Here is a 14,782-nt window from a genome sequence, read left to right on the forward strand (position 1 = left end):
CTGGAATTAACACTGTCGAGCCAAGAGACACATCTTTTCTTGCATCTTAGCAACATGGTGCTAGGAACTCAGTAGATATTATTGTTGGGAATTCTGATATGGGAGCATGGCCACGGTAGTAGGTTGATATTGCGAGGCTAAACAAGTGAGGATTTATTTTAAGAGATCATCTTTGGGGTCTTGTAGGGTGACAAGAGAGGATGGCATGTTAGGAATTGAAGGCGATGCCATAGTGGCAAGATTAATTGAGGGAGTATTAAGGGTATTTAGGAGTTGTGTGAGGGCTTTCATGGTAGTCATGGTTGAGCGATTCGATGTTTTGGGTTGGGTTAAAGAAAGTTCAATGTTTTTGATATCGTCGCCATTCATTAGACTGGAGAAATTGCAGGGTCAGTGTCAATGTTTGTTAATGAGGTTGTGGGTAACATCATTCTCATTTTGAGACATTTTGTTCTGTTTACGCTCACCGCACCAATTATTGATACAAAGTATAACAAGGGAGGAAGACATGTGGAATAAGGAGATCAAGGTGATGTAGTGGAGGTTGGTTCAGCTGTAAAGGCTGAGACCCGAAATAAAGACAATAAGATAGGTTGATTGAAAAGATGAATGCTCAGAGTAACTCTAGGGAATAAAAATGGTCGATCCCTTACCCATAGTTTTCTAGGGTATTTATAAGAAAAAGTCTCCTTATCCATCTCGTTAAATGCCTAATGAATATTCATGGACACGTATTATGAGATTCTATCATTATGATGTAATTAAACCTAAATAGGCTCATTATTGCCTTGAAAGTGTGTTCACATTATGATAACGCTCTCCTATGAACATAGATGATAGGTTCTGTTTGAAGTGGGCCGAATAGTTGTGCTCAGAGAGTCAATATAGAATCAACAATATCTTTTGGGCTTGACATATGTATTTTTGGGGAGAAGAGTATAACAAGGATGTTAGATAAATTTTCGCCAAGTTAAATAAAAAATAATCTTGATGGAGCTGAATTTTGTAATCAAAATTTACACAAAATTAGAAAATAAATTTCATTTTCTTTTATTAAATTAAACTGAATAATTTGATTTAATTAAACATTTTCAAACTCGAAATTTAAGAGTTTTTAGTATAAAAACAGTTGGAAAAAGAGAGTAATTTTAAGGCAGTGCGCGTGGTTACACGGTTTCAAACAACAGCCGCAGTACATGTTCGATAGAATGTCTCTACAATAAAAGAGTTCCTTCCTAGAAATACTTGAAAATTTCAGAGGCAACCATGATGCTCTATAATCTTCTCGACGGCGTCAAAGAAATTCTGAAGATTCAAAAGTTCCGAAGAATTGTGTCATACACTGGATTCTATTGCTTTGTTGCTGTTTTGAGCTACGCTTATACAAACAACACGTACATTCAATTGTTAGATTTTGTGGATTTTTATCATTTTTTAGCGTTTTCTTTTAATTGCTTTGCTTCTACGTTTATTTTGCAGAACTAGAGCTGGGTATTCGAGGGCTGATCAATTCTATGCTTCTTATCCTGCTGGAACCGAGCTTTTAACTGACACTGCTAAGGTACCCTCTTTTATTCTCTAGTTTTATTGCTTTCCCATCATTTTAATTTCATATTTGGTTGACATTTGATTGTTTCTTGGTTTGGATAGTTATATAAAGCGGCATTAGGCAATTGCTTTGAATCAGAGGAATGGGGTCCGATTGAGTTCTGTATCATGGCTAAACACTTCGATCGTCAGGGGAAATCACCATATGCCTATCATTCGGTAAGTTACACATTGCTATTATGTATGTTTCATGTGTGCACGCATTCTTTTAATAACCTACTTAGGATTTTTTCCTGGTATGCAAGATTAGGTTTTTTTTTTTCCTCCCTGTTTTACATGGTAGTTGAAACCTTAATTAGAATTGCGCTTTCTGTCTCTGCATCATTCAAGCATGATTTGGTTGTTTCTTTTTTATGTTGATTCTATGAAAATTTGAAGTAATTGCTTCAAATTGAACTGTACAAGTATCCTTAAGTGTAATTTTTGCAATATTTCCCGATTTCTGCTGATCCTAATTTAGAAAATAGTTTGTTCCCAAAAATGTCATGTAGAACAATCTACCATTACTTCCTGATCCTATTTCAAACAGACCTCTATAAAATGACTGATCAAACTTAAATTTCTTGTGATAATTAAAGCAAGTTGCAACCAGAATAAAACGGTGGTAAAGAGGGTCACAAGATGAATTCTAGAAAGGTGCTTGCTTAGAATTCTCTCTGTATGTTGAGATAGTACCGGTCAGCAGTCCAAGTTGGGTTGAGTGGAGTTACTTCTTTCATTTGCATACCCACGATACTTGTCTTCTTGTTCTTCTCCACCTTTTACCATATCAACCTTCCTTATCCATAAAGAGGAGTTGGTTAACCACAGGGCACCTAGGCACTTTTTCTTGGACAGTAACTATCTGGTCGTTTATCACTCTCTGGGATTGAAGGGACTGTGATTACAGGCAAGATTATATTTGATTTTCGTATCATCCAAGTACTGTCGTACTGAATGGGAGGAAAACACCACATTGATGCAACTAGGTTAACTATACTGTTTAAGGGGTGTAACTAAGTGGTTTCAGCCTATATTAATTTTCCCTCTCAGATGGCCTTATTTGTATTTGCTTAACAATTTCCTCGTTTTTGACACAATGGTTTATCTTCTAAATCCCTTTCTTTCAAATAGGGATAGAATTGCACTCTGATACACCTAGAAAGGATAGACATCACTGAGTGCTGTTGTTCGGCCTTAAATCCACTCATACCTTCCCCCATGGATTTACATCAATGAAATTGTCTTGTACTCTTTCCTTCAATGTTCCAGTTTGTTTATAACTCATAATAATTTAAATAGAAATCCTCTGCTATGACTGGATGGTCGATGCTTTTGTTCTTTGCTTTTTTCGCACAAGGAGAGGCAAACATATTATAGTAAAAAACAAATAGCAACGGCATAAACCAATAGCCTATACTGCTATGGAGGCAAGCAAACCAAAAAGAAAAATGGAAACTCATAACCTGTATCTGAAAATCGACCCATGCATCATCCTTTTGACCATTTTACTTGCTAAGATGTCATCTTTTTATGTAATGCATCGCTTGTAGAAAACTTCTGGTCCTTTTGACTTGATACAAATTGGATGACTTTTTAAATTTTGAGCTTTTGGTCAATGCTATCTAATTCTGATGTTATCTGGTTGCAGCAATACATGGCCCACCTCCTTTCTCATGGTCAACTAGATGGAAGTGGCTAGAAGGCTTTTAAGTACGAGATAGGGAATTCACTGCTAGATGAGCAGAGGAAATTCACTGCTAGATGAGCAGAAGCGTATTAGTACCCTACAAGTGAAATGGTCCGAACTATATTTAGACTACCATAATTTGCACCATAAAGCATTGACTTTAATGTTTTCTGATACGTGAATGTCATCTTTCTCTCTCGTATGAATTTGTTGAACTTTACCGAGAAACATCACATCAATATATACAAATCTCAAATGCATCCATATCTGCCACCAATTGAAGTCGAATTGCATGTTTCTTGATTTATTACCATGGTATGTACAATAAGAATATGGCAAAATCTGCCCGTAATTGAATTGCTTGATTCATGTGTGAGTGCATTAGCTGAATCCTGCTGAACTATTGGGAATTGACCCAAATTGTCACCGCAAGATTGCCTGCCTTAAATAATTTCCAAATCATAAGTCAGGCAATTTTTTTCCTTGTCCAGAGTACAATAAAGTAACTACAGGTAGCACATATTAGTTGATTAAGACAGATTAAGAACCTCCAGAGGAATATCATGGACATAGCAAAAGAAAACCAAGAATCGGCAGATTTTTCTTAGTCAAACGTTTGCAAGTTCCCAAGCATGTTAAGCGACCAGTTTCTGCACTTCTCCGTGCATCTGGAAAGCAAAAGGAAGTGAGATAAGATGATATACCTAAAAAAAACATTGATGAACGACAGTCAAATACATAGTTAGAGAATGACATGCCCCTTGAGGTTTTCGAATGACGCCCACACATCTTGAAGCACTAATGCTTTCACTTTTCGACAGGCGACGACCGTTTTGCGCAGGTTTGCCAGAGGCTTTCTGAGTCCCTGCCACATTTTGGTTTACATATTCTGGTTCCACGGATGCTTGCAACTTTGTAGGGCTCTTAAGGGTTGCACGACCAGCAGAAGCCACTGTACGTTTTTTTGATTCATCAATGTGATCAGTATCATCATTGCAGATTCGCTCCCTAAGAAACAAATGATCGTAGTCAGTACAATAAAAGCAACACATTCAATTAAAAAAATCGCAGATAAGAATATACATATGCATCTATTTCCGGATATTTACCTTGGCAAGGATGTATGTTTCCTTTGGAGCAGAATGCCTCTTTCAATTTTGCCTTGTCCCTCAAGACAGGCAAATTGTTGCCTATACCGATCAACTCCACTGCGTTGACATAAAACACTTGATTAACATTCAGCAGCATTTAGAGTAACAATATAGGGATGTAAGCTGTAGTTATGACAAATATTGCAGTAACAAGCATATGTAGAACAGTACTTAAAACAATGATAATGTGAAATAGGTGTTCATAATAACATCATTCATGACGAATGACAGTTTTGCTCATCACGACCTTTCAGCACATGCAACACTGTAATCTTTTGTGGAATACAAGATTTTAGTATCACTATCAGTTTATGAATATAAAGGAACTTAACACTTCATCACTTTGTAGTTCCAGCAGCTGAGGCCTGACACTCATGTTCAATGTAACTATCAGTTTGGATGCTTTACCTTGGATACATGAAGCTAATCTGATCTTTGCCTTGAAGGTATTGCTGAAGCATCTGTGGATGGTACTCTAATATCTATTTGCAACTTAAAATAAGATGAAGTAAACATTAAATAGAAGAGGGCATTAAAATGGATAATTTATCACTAAGGCAAGAACTAATCTCTATGCACATAAATACCTCTCTATAAATTAGCTCTCGGACATCATCTTCTGATAATTTCCTTCTTTCAAACTCAAATTCCAATTTTGAAATGGGTTGCATGGATGGTTCATTGTCCACATTTGCCAATCCATGGAAATATGGATCAGCTAATGCCTGCATAAAGAACAATCATAAAAGTTAGGAAATACAATAACGTAAGAAGAAAAGAGATTCAAACCTTAAAACTATTAGAACCCCTATAGTTTACCTCTTCAGCGGATGGACGATCATTAGGATCGAATGCGATCAGACGCTCAAGCAATTTGAGGGCCAATGGATCTGTATTTGGGAATTTTTTTGAGAAAGGAATTGGTTTCTTTTTTCTCAAGCTATTCAAATAATTTCTAGCTTTTTCATTCTTAATCTGCAGATATTATGAAGAATCAAGATGGTTAGAAAAGATGTTGTCCCTGTTTAGAAAAAGCCAGGGAAGTATCTTAAAAGAGATGGCAAACCCTTGCGATTGTTTCAGCAGAGGGAGTGCCAAGCAAATCGGTCACAAGATCCAATTGGTCCACCACATTCTTCCCTGGAAACAATGGTTTTCCAGTGATCAACTCAGCAAATATGCATCCTACACTCCAAATATCGACCGCAGGGGTGTACTGCACAAATAATTGGGTTTAAAAATCAATTAAACAAAGTTCCTAGAGAAGTTTTGCTCAATTTGGTTCACCTGAATAGAATATAATTTCTACTAGCAGTGTATGCGTATGACATGTATATGATATATCTAGACAATCTTCAATTCACAAAGTATATGCAAGGAAGCTTCTTTCTTACTCAAGAACCGGCCATTTTACCTCCTCAAGCAGGGTAGCAAGCATGACACAAGAAGAAAACTAAAATATATAGTTTTTGTCGTTGCCTATTAACACAAAAATCCCTAAAAAGACTAAAAGAGGACAACTGAAAATTAATTATACATCTGACTAACAATTCCTATATTAAACCAATTGAAGAAAAGGAAAACAACAGTACATACGTTGGAGTAAAATGAACCGCACAGTTCAGGAGCACGATACCATCGAGTTGCCACATAATCCTTAACAGATTAAATGATGATCAGATAGTGAAAACAGCAAACATGGTACACACAATAGTTATGAATAGCAAAGCAGTCAGAAGCAAGAAAGAAGCACTAACAGTCCAAAAAATAGCAGAAGGAACGTCCGTAAATGACACCCGAGCGAGTCCAAAATCACAAAGTTTCAGTTTGCAATCCGCATTAGCAAGTATATTTTTTGGCTTTAAATCTCTATGGAAAACATGTGCTGAAAAAATTGAAAGGAAAAGATTAATAAAAAGTGGGTCATTTATAATCACAAATTGGTACAACAATTGAGATGTAAAAGAAGGCAACCTGTGTGAATGTATTTCAGACCCCGAAGAAGCTGGTATAAGAAAAACTGATGATGCTCAGGGGTTAGATCATCATTGATTTTTATAACATGGTGAAGATCAGATTCCATCAACTCAAAAACAACAAATATGTCTTTGAATTCTCTTTGACATGGAGGAAGCATTATGTGTTTTATCTGAACTATGTCAGGGTGACGCAGCAGCCGTAGAAGTTTGATCTCTCTCAGAATACGTGTGGCTTCAGATGTGTGCTCAAAGATATTGGCTATCTTCTTAATAGCTACCTTCTCTCCAGTGTGAGTATCAATTGCAGAGGCAACCACACCATAACTTCCTGTGCCTACTACTTCCTTTATTTCATATTGACTTGCTTCGCCATATTCGGTGAAAAAGTCTTTGCCAAACATTTTCTGATTAAAACAAATAACCATTAGATTCAATCTGAAAGAAAGTAACATGAAAAAACTTACTCCTAAGCATTCTCACAGTGTACTTAAAGTTATACAAGAGAAGCATATCAAACCACCTATCATATAATATGAATGTTATGATTAACTCAAAGCCATTGATTTGGTAGATTTCTATATAGAGCCAAATGGATCTAACTACAGATTTATGTTCAAAATATTTTCTAAATATAAGAATAACTGTCACCCTTTGTTGAATGTTCAAGACTAATAAGAATCTCCAAGAAAATAGCTAAGAGGAGAAAAGAAAAAGCTTTATGCAGACGAATACTAACTATCATTAAAACTCAATAAAAGAAATTCAACCCAATAAACTTATAAATAAATCCCCTTTTGTTTTTCAGTCATTTTCATCGTAAAAGCTAAAATTTTCATTCTATGAGGAAACTTTCAAGCTTCAATATCACACATCTAACAGACATTCAAACCGCAGAAAAAGAAAAAAAAAAGTCTCATTTAAAAGAAAAACAGATACTTTAACTGATTAAGGAGAAAAAAGAGAAATTACTCTTTTTTTTTTTTTCTGTCGGCAAAAGAGGCCAAAGCAGAAGCTTGAATATTGATGAGTGATGAGAGAAGAGCTTCCTTCAAATAAACGCGGAGACAAGATATGAACTGCTCAAATAACACCTGCAACACCTTCTACGTATGAAAATACAGTGTAACGTAAACGTATATTTATACGTATATATAATACCCCGTATCAAGTAGGATGCTGACAAAAACTTGAATATGTCAAAACAGAACTGCTGTCAGAAAGGTCATCATTACTATTTATGTCACAAATATAAATTTGATAAAATACCGAATTTTTTTAAAAAAATCATCATATTTTTCTTTTGTAATAAAAAAAGGCATATTCATCTGAAAAAAGGACTTGCTCGAAATTCGAACCTTATCTTATCCCCACGTTTCCGGAGCTATAAAGAGAGAGGATCGGGGAAGAGGTGAGGTGATGTCGTTTCAGGCATCGGCCATAGATGATAGTAAGTAGGATTGCTATTAAGTTGTAATATTAATAACTAGAATGAAATTTATCAGAAGGGGAAAGCAAAGCAAGGCAAGTTGAGTTGAGATTTTGACGCGGAGGCTGCGAATCGCTGAGTGGATGAAACTCGTGCGGTGAAAGGGTGATTTAGGGTTGAGCTCCGTCGCTTCTCCCTTCCCTCCCTTCACCTTCCGCACGCCCTATATTTATGGTTTTATTAACATGGCCAAATTTCGTATTGGGGATGATAATGAAGGAGGTGGTGCCACGTACGCAAAATACATTTGGAGTTCAATGTCTTGCACTGCAATTTGAGGGAGTAACTTTGTCGTCTGTGTTACGTAAGGTAACATCATTCGTCTATGAAATTGGAAATTTCTTATATATCAATTTAGATTTCTTTTCTTTTCTTTTGGGGCCAAGAAAATAGTCAACATCTTTAAGGAAAAACTTATTAGTTAGTAAGAAAATTTCAATTTGATTATTTTTAAGTTTTAAAATTATTTTCCTCTAATCTGACTGCTAAGTGTGACACTTTTTACTTAATATAATAATATTAATAGTCCTCATTTTTATATTTTCTATAAATTTGATCTTAATTTTATATTCAAATTTTAAAAATCTTGAAATTAATTAAAAATAAAAAATTTATATAAAAAATCTAGAAAAATAAAACTTTAAAAATGTTATCGTTGAAGAATTAATATGTATGAGAAATAAAGAAAATTGTCTTTCATTATAATTAAATAACAATTTTAAAACTGAACAAAAACTGTTAGATCATTACATTACATGCTTTATCAATGTTTCAAAACTAAATTAGTAATATATTCAATTTAAGTTTTATACCCTAAAGAAAATCTAAAATTGATCTTACATAAGCTTGTCATTTTTTTAGCTAAAATATACCTCAAAATTTTCTTTTTCAAACTCAAATCAAAATTTTAATTAATTTAAATTATTTTCAAAATTAAAATTGTAAAACAAATTATTTGTTTTTTCTTTTCTTAGGATATGAAAGCTATGTCAAGAAACAGAAGATGCAAAAAAAAAATCAACCATTAATTTTGCTTTTTTTATGTTTTTAAAGTATGAGTATTGGATATTTCCATACAAATAATACAAAGAGAAAAGTTGGATGGCTTAAAATATTTTTCCTCATTTTCTTTCACTTAATCTATTTTTGAAAATTTTATCTACTTTTATTTTTGTTTTTAGAAATTTTAAATTTAAAAAATCATTTTTATTTTTTATAATTAAGATCAAATTAATAGAAAGTATAAAAATTAAGAATTAAAATTATTATTATACCAATTAAAAAGTGTCAAAAATAATTTTTAAAATTTTAATGACCAAATTATATTTTTTAATTAACTAATCAAATCGAAAACTTATTAATAATTTAGTATTTAGTGGACAAACAATATAATCTCCCTTTTAATGTCAAATTAAGATCGTGCTTTTGTTTTTCCTAATTTCACGCGTTTTAAAATAATTTTTTATTATTGATGATATTTTAAATTAAATTCATATAAAGATTATATAATTAAAATAAAAATCACTCCCCTGTTATTATTTTCTTTTGTCATTTTTTCCCTTAAATTTCATCCATAATCATTAGTTGACTTTCTGAAACAAATGTAATGCATTTTTACTGGTGACTTAACAATAAAATTTTGTATTTAATCATTAAATTATATAAATTCCATTTTATTAATTATATTATTAAGTCTAAAACGGTTGGGTGATGAAGGTTTAAATTATATGAACAGTGATTTAATTATGAGAGTATTTCTATTTTGATTGTTCAATTATAATTTTTTTAGATTTAATTACTAAAGATTTTGAAGTTAGATTTTTTTTAATCACCATATCGTTAAGTTGATAACAGAAATGTGATGTGGCCTTCTTTTATTGGGTTAATAAGAAATATCGTCCTTCAATACTTATTCCTTTTAGTTCTAATTCTATTAAAACCAATCAATTTAACCCTCAACACGCACAAAATTTATCAATTTAATTGTGTTAGCTCGATTAGTCAATCTAAAATTACCAAGAGTGGGGTGAATTGATTTTAAAAATTTGTGGATGCTTGAAAGAAAAGATAGAACAATTGGACACATTAATTTAGAATGGTTCGGCTCCAATTGCCTACTCCACTACCTTAGTTTTCCACTACTAAGGATTTTCTCAAATTCACTAATTTGATTAACCTTTGATGACAAGGTTTAACCTTACAACTCCCTTAAGGTTTTTACCCAAACCTTAAGTTACAACTCTTTCAAAGAGTGAAACAAATAATCAAACTAAGAATTAATCCTTAAAAGATTGGATTGTTTGCTAATTGAGCATAAATGAAACGATAAGACACTTGGGCTAACTGAATAACAATGAAAGCTCACAAGTTTGTACAAGAAAAGTATGATATTTTAAGCACAAAGGTTGTTTGATTGCAATTTGAGCTTGGATAATCTCTCTTTTTGTTGTAGAACCTTTTAAGGATGGTATTTATACTTCCAAATTAATTTCCAACCGTTGTGGTTGTTGGAATATTGAATAGAGTTGTTGGGGATGAAAATGCCAGTGTATTTATGTCACCTGCAACAGTAGGTATTGATACTTTCTCTACAAGTATCACTACTATTAGCATTTAATGTCTTATTTAGTGATTGTTGGAGCCATCAATATTGAAGCCAAAAGAGATTTATCTATACGAAGTAGAGGGTATCGATATCGTATCGGTACTTGATAAATACTTTGAAAGTCAGAATGCCAATTTCGTATCAATACGGAAAAAGGTATCGATACAAGTGTACCGCTATCGATACTTGAAAAAAATTATCAATACTACCATATTGATCATTGATAAATACAATGAAAAACAAAATGTCATTTTAATATCGATACCAAAAAAGGCTATCAATAAAATTGTGAATCTATCTATACTCAACAAAATTTATCGATACTTAACAAAAAATAAAGTATGGATACCAAATCGATACCTTTTTGCTTGGAGCATTTTTTAGCTTGTTTGAAAGTTTGTTTAACTAACTTGACCTTTTAAAAGATTTTGTAAGTTCAACTTCAACAATTTTTCTTTTTAACTATCATTTGAAATAGAATTTTTGCGAAATTTTGTTTTAAATGATTTTTGTTCAAAAACATCATATTTGTTATATCAAAATATTTTTTCAAATAAAGCTTGGTTCAACATTCTTTAATTATTAGCCTTTTTTTTTTCTCTTTGCCTATTCTTTTATGCTCTTGGCTAGTGTTATTCAGCGCAGGAAAACTCAAAGGTTTCTAGTTTCCTATGCCAAAAAGATTATAAGCTATCGATGAAGTTTTTTTAACACTTTAGATTAAATGGTGCTTCTTCGACATTGAAAAATATAAAAGTTTTTTTTCAGCAGCAAAAAAGATTATAATTTATTTGAAAGTTTTTTTTATATAAATTTTTATGTTAAAGCGGTAGTTCTTTAGTTCCAAAAAAGCTCAAATCTTACTAGTGTCAAATAAAAAATTATAAAAAAAATTTCTAGCGCCAAATACTTGTAAGAATGTTTAAGGTTAAATTTATTGTGTTCTTAGAATTAAGATTAAATTGATAGAACAAATAAAATTGAAGGGCAAATTTTGTTGCTAGGCCAATAGAAAAGACAATGTCAAACTTTTGTTATCAACTTAATGACAATGTGACTAAAAAATCTAATTTGGAAAATTTTAGTGGCTTAATCAAAAAAAAAATTATAGTTGGATGACCAAAATGGAAACACACTCATAGTTGAGTGACCATTCATATAGTTTATCCAAGAAATAAATGCCCATGCCTTACTGTTTCAAACTTAACAACATAGTGACTAAAAAAATGACTTTGAATAGTTTAGTGATTAAATTAAAAATTTTCATTATTAGGTGACCAAAATAGAAAAAGGGTAAAAATTTGTTAACTAATTAGGTTGTTTACCCATTTAAAAATTGTTTTTCTAGATTTCTTCAATTATTTATCAATCTACATTTTGTTTCTGAGATAGACCTCGACACCCATATGCGTTTTTCTTGGAATTAAATTCTTTATGTAATCCGTGTCTTGGATGTTTAGAAAAATATAATAGCATCAAGTTTGACACCGTCATTTTCGTACTTGTGAGTAATTGATTCTCTTTAGTTATGACATAATGAGTTGACCTGCCCTAAATTTCTTAACTTTGTTTCTGTGAATTTTAATATAAATATATGTATTTGCTTCAGTGGCTAAGTGTTTTGATGGTATGTTTGAGGTCTTGTGTTCAAGTCCCATTTTTGGCAAATTCTATCATTTTTTTATCCTAGCCTTATCCCTGTTAGGTAGGTTTATATTATATTTTTGGTAAACTCACATTAGAATAAGCTTGTTGGTTTGAATGGTAAGGAGTTAAATTATTGGAGGTTGGAGGTCTTATGTTTGAATTCTTGTGTGAGTGTGGGTGATAATTTTTGCTCTGATTGCTTAAGAGAGTTTGGGTGGAGTTAAAAGTCAGAGGTAGTTGGATGTGGTTAGTGGTCAAATTTAGTGGGATTTGGTTATAGGTGGGGAGTTGAGGGAAAATAATGATTTAATTATTTTATTTTTAATTTAATTTTTATCATTATCCTTTTCCCTAAAAATCAGCCACTGTTTTCACGTTCATTTTTTTTTCGTTTCTCATACATTCTCTTATTCTTTTTGCTTTATGTTCCTATTACTTTTCTAATTCAAACAAAATTCAAGTATTATTTGGTCATCTCTGCCATTGAGATTGGTGGTTGTTGTTTGGTAAGTGCGTAGTTGACTTAAGTTTCTTCATGGAATAGGTGAATGGTTGGAGATTTTTGATGGTGTTGAAGGGTTTCCTTTTAATATTTCTTGGTTTGTGTTTACTGATATCTAGGTGAGAATTGTGCGTCAGTGGGTGCTCTTCCGGTGAAGTGATTGTATGGATCGTTGTCTTGAAGGTAAGTGTTTCTATCGATTAAGCATAGTTCTGCTGTTGGGTTTCGACATGTTAGGGTACTAAGTCGTATGCCTTCGAACTAGAGGAGTTCGTGGGGATTAATTCGTTGAATTTTGCTGATTTTAGGTATTGGGAATTTCATCATTTAGGCTGCTTTGAAAAATGAACCAAAAGCACGAAAAAATGAGGTTTGATGAAAGCCGAAAAAGTGGCCTGTTGATGCTATACTGGCATGCTCAGCTGTGTGGCTGGCCTTGTGCGACACACAGCCGTGTGACAGGCAAGGGTGTGGTCGTGTGGGCTACACGGGCTAGGTCAATTTGGGTGTGTGGGTTATGGGCTAGGCCGTGTGGGCCATACGGGTAGGGCCACATGGGCGTGTGGGTCCACACGGGCATGTAGGCCCAAAATTTTGAAATTTTCCCTAGGGTCAGTTGAGTCATTCCAATCTACCGTGGGCCTTTCGTAGGGTCGGTAAGGGCTAACCAAACCCTTAATGCATGAGATCTGTTATTCTAATAGACTAATTTGAGTTAGTAAAATTGATATGTATGTCTGATTGTCAATATAAGCATGTATGATATCTGTATACGAGCATGCTAAACATGTTGATTCTGTTATATCTGTTATCTGTATTTTGTATCTATATCTGGGGTGGGTTTTGTATATATGGAGGAAGTTTTCTATAAGGGGACATTTCGCCTATTATCTGGTTGCATGGCTACATGCTATTCTGGTAAGTGTCGTACAGACACTATGTGCTGTGTAGGGATGGGTGGGTGTTTTATACCCCACATGGTGTGATGGGATGGTCAGAGATGGTGTGTTAGGATGGAGGGGTAGGATTTTGCATATATGTTCTAATTATCTGATTCTAACATGATCTGTTTCTGTTAAGGACTTATGTCTTATCTGTATCTAATCTATACATGAAAACTTTGTTCCCATATACACAAGTGTCTCTGTTAAGTTACACACTAAGTTTTTTTTGAAAACTCACATCTATTGTCTGTTCTGTTTAGGTAATCCTCAGACATCGGCGAGTCGGTGCGACAAAGGCTCGGCGGTGACCACTAGTACAAAAATTGTCTTTAAATTAACGATTTTATTTTTAGATTCTAATTTTTCTTGAGAGTTTGTAAATTTTGAGACTCTTTGGACTGTTTGCATTTGGTTTTGGTTTTGGATGCGTTTTTAAATTTTATACTGCGATGTTTGACAAAATCACAATTTTATGCAAACAAAGATTTTTCTAAAAATACAAACTCGGTTTTATCTATAACGATTTATCCAACTTCTGTTGCAAATTTACGATTCACATTAAAGAATAAAAATAACTATTTTAATAAAGAATATAAAAACAAGCTTTTCAGGAAATATGTACCCTTTTGGGTAACAAATAGTATGTAAAGTTTTAACCTAAAGAATGTGTTTAAAACCCTTAATTGTAACACTCCCAGATTTTTCCATAACGTCTAGGCCGAATTTGGGGTGCTACATGACCCTAATCAATTACCAAAGATTCCTTTAAGAATCTTGTACTTGCACTTATATAAATTCGACTTATTTCATATTAACCTCAAAATTCATGGAAGCTGAGGTTAATATAATTTTTACAATAAAACCTTAAACTTATTCGTTCAAACCCTAATTTTTTTTTTACTTCATCCTTAAAATTTGTCTTTTAGAGTATAATTCTAAACCTCTTAAAGTTAAGCTCTCAAATTTACAAATTTTTATCATGCAAGTATTTTTGTATTATGCAATTGTTATACTATTAGTGTTATTAAACGTTTTAGAATTTTAATGTTATATTAGATGTCATTTTTTTTGTATTATTGAAAGTTTTCCTATGATTAAAAATGTTTGCATTGTTAAAAATTCATTGTTGTGTTAGTATTATTCCTAATGCTAGTAAAATAACATTTTATAATTTGAATTGAAAAGATGATG

The 14,782-nt window shown here is 32.8% G+C and overlaps 2 protein-coding genes and 1 long non-coding RNA gene across 7 annotated transcripts; 2 read left to right on the plus strand and 1 right to left on the minus strand.

Moving 5' to 3' along the window:
- Nucleotides 1-1,131: 1,131 nt before the first annotated feature.
- Nucleotides 1,132-3,554, plus strand: LOC108463937 (uncharacterized). The gene is made up of 4 exons (XM_017763952.2): nucleotides 1,132-1,394; nucleotides 1,480-1,561; nucleotides 1,651-1,767; nucleotides 3,239-3,554. Exons 1-4 carry the CDS (start codon nucleotides 1,267-1,269, stop codon nucleotides 3,287-3,289), a joined length of 378 nt encoding a protein of 125 aa, XP_017619441.1. The 5' UTR covers nucleotides 1,132-1,266; the 3' UTR covers nucleotides 3,290-3,554.
- On the minus strand, nucleotides 3,555-8,122 carry LOC108463936 (mitogen-activated protein kinase 17). 5 transcript variants are annotated; one of them, XM_017763949.2, is made up of 12 exons: nucleotides 7,763-7,902; nucleotides 7,377-7,498; nucleotides 6,403-6,811; nucleotides 6,186-6,313; nucleotides 6,025-6,084; nucleotides 5,495-5,644; nucleotides 5,248-5,403; nucleotides 5,016-5,153; nucleotides 4,837-4,910; nucleotides 4,387-4,485; nucleotides 4,032-4,285; nucleotides 3,555-3,945 (listed from the first exon to the last, which is right to left on the minus strand). In XM_017763949.2, exons 3-12 carry the CDS (start codon nucleotides 6,806-6,808, stop codon nucleotides 3,839-3,841), a joined length of 1,572 nt encoding a protein of 523 aa, XP_017619438.1. In that variant the 5' UTR covers nucleotides 6,809-6,811; nucleotides 7,377-7,498; nucleotides 7,763-7,902; the 3' UTR covers nucleotides 3,555-3,838. The 5 variants fall into 5 exon arrangements, with proteins under 5 accessions (XP_017619438.1, XP_017619439.1, XP_052881592.1 ...); XM_017763951.2 differs by having other exon boundaries at nucleotides 3,876-3,945; nucleotides 4,036-4,285; nucleotides 7,763-8,122; XM_017763950.2 differs by lacking the exon at nucleotides 6,025-6,084.
- Nucleotides 8,123-8,169: 47 nt separating this feature from the next.
- LOC128290300 (uncharacterized) lies at nucleotides 8,170-13,969 on the plus strand. Its single transcript, XR_008280018.1, has 3 exons — nucleotides 8,170-8,202; nucleotides 12,767-12,830; nucleotides 13,852-13,969. It is a non-coding gene; the product is annotated as an uncharacterized LOC128290300 (long non-coding RNA).
- The last annotated feature ends 813 nt before the right edge of the window (nucleotides 13,970-14,782 follow it).

This window comes from Gossypium arboreum, chromosome 3 (assembly GCF_025698485.1).
Source record: "Gossypium arboreum isolate Shixiya-1 chromosome 3, ASM2569848v2, whole genome shotgun sequence".
NCBI classification, from domain to species: Eukaryota; Viridiplantae; Streptophyta; class Magnoliopsida; order Malvales; family Malvaceae; genus Gossypium; species Gossypium arboreum.

Coding starts and splice junctions, on each gene's coding strand:
- LOC108463937 (XM_017763952.2), top strand. CDS start 1,267: ATGATGCTCTATAATCTTCTCGACGGCGTCAAAGAAATTCTGAAGATT. Junction 1,562..1,650: donor TTTTAACTGACACTGCTAAG/GTACCCTCTTTT, acceptor TGGTTTGGATAG/TTATATAAAGCGGCATTAGG. Junction 1,768..3,238: donor CACCATATGCCTATCATTCG/GTAAGTTACACA, acceptor ATCTGGTTGCAG/CAATACATGGCCCACCTCCT.
- LOC108463936 (XM_017763949.2), bottom strand. CDS start 6,808: ATGTTTGGCAAAGACTTTTTCACCGAATATGGCGAAGCAAGTCAATAT. Junction 6,314..6,402: donor TCTGAAATACATTCACACAG/GTTGCCTTCTTT, acceptor CAATTTTTTCAG/CACATGTTTTCCATAGAGAT. Junction 4,486..4,836: donor ATTAGCTTCATGTATCCAAG/GTAAAGCATCCA, acceptor ATGTCAACGCAG/TGGAGTTGATCGGTATAGGC.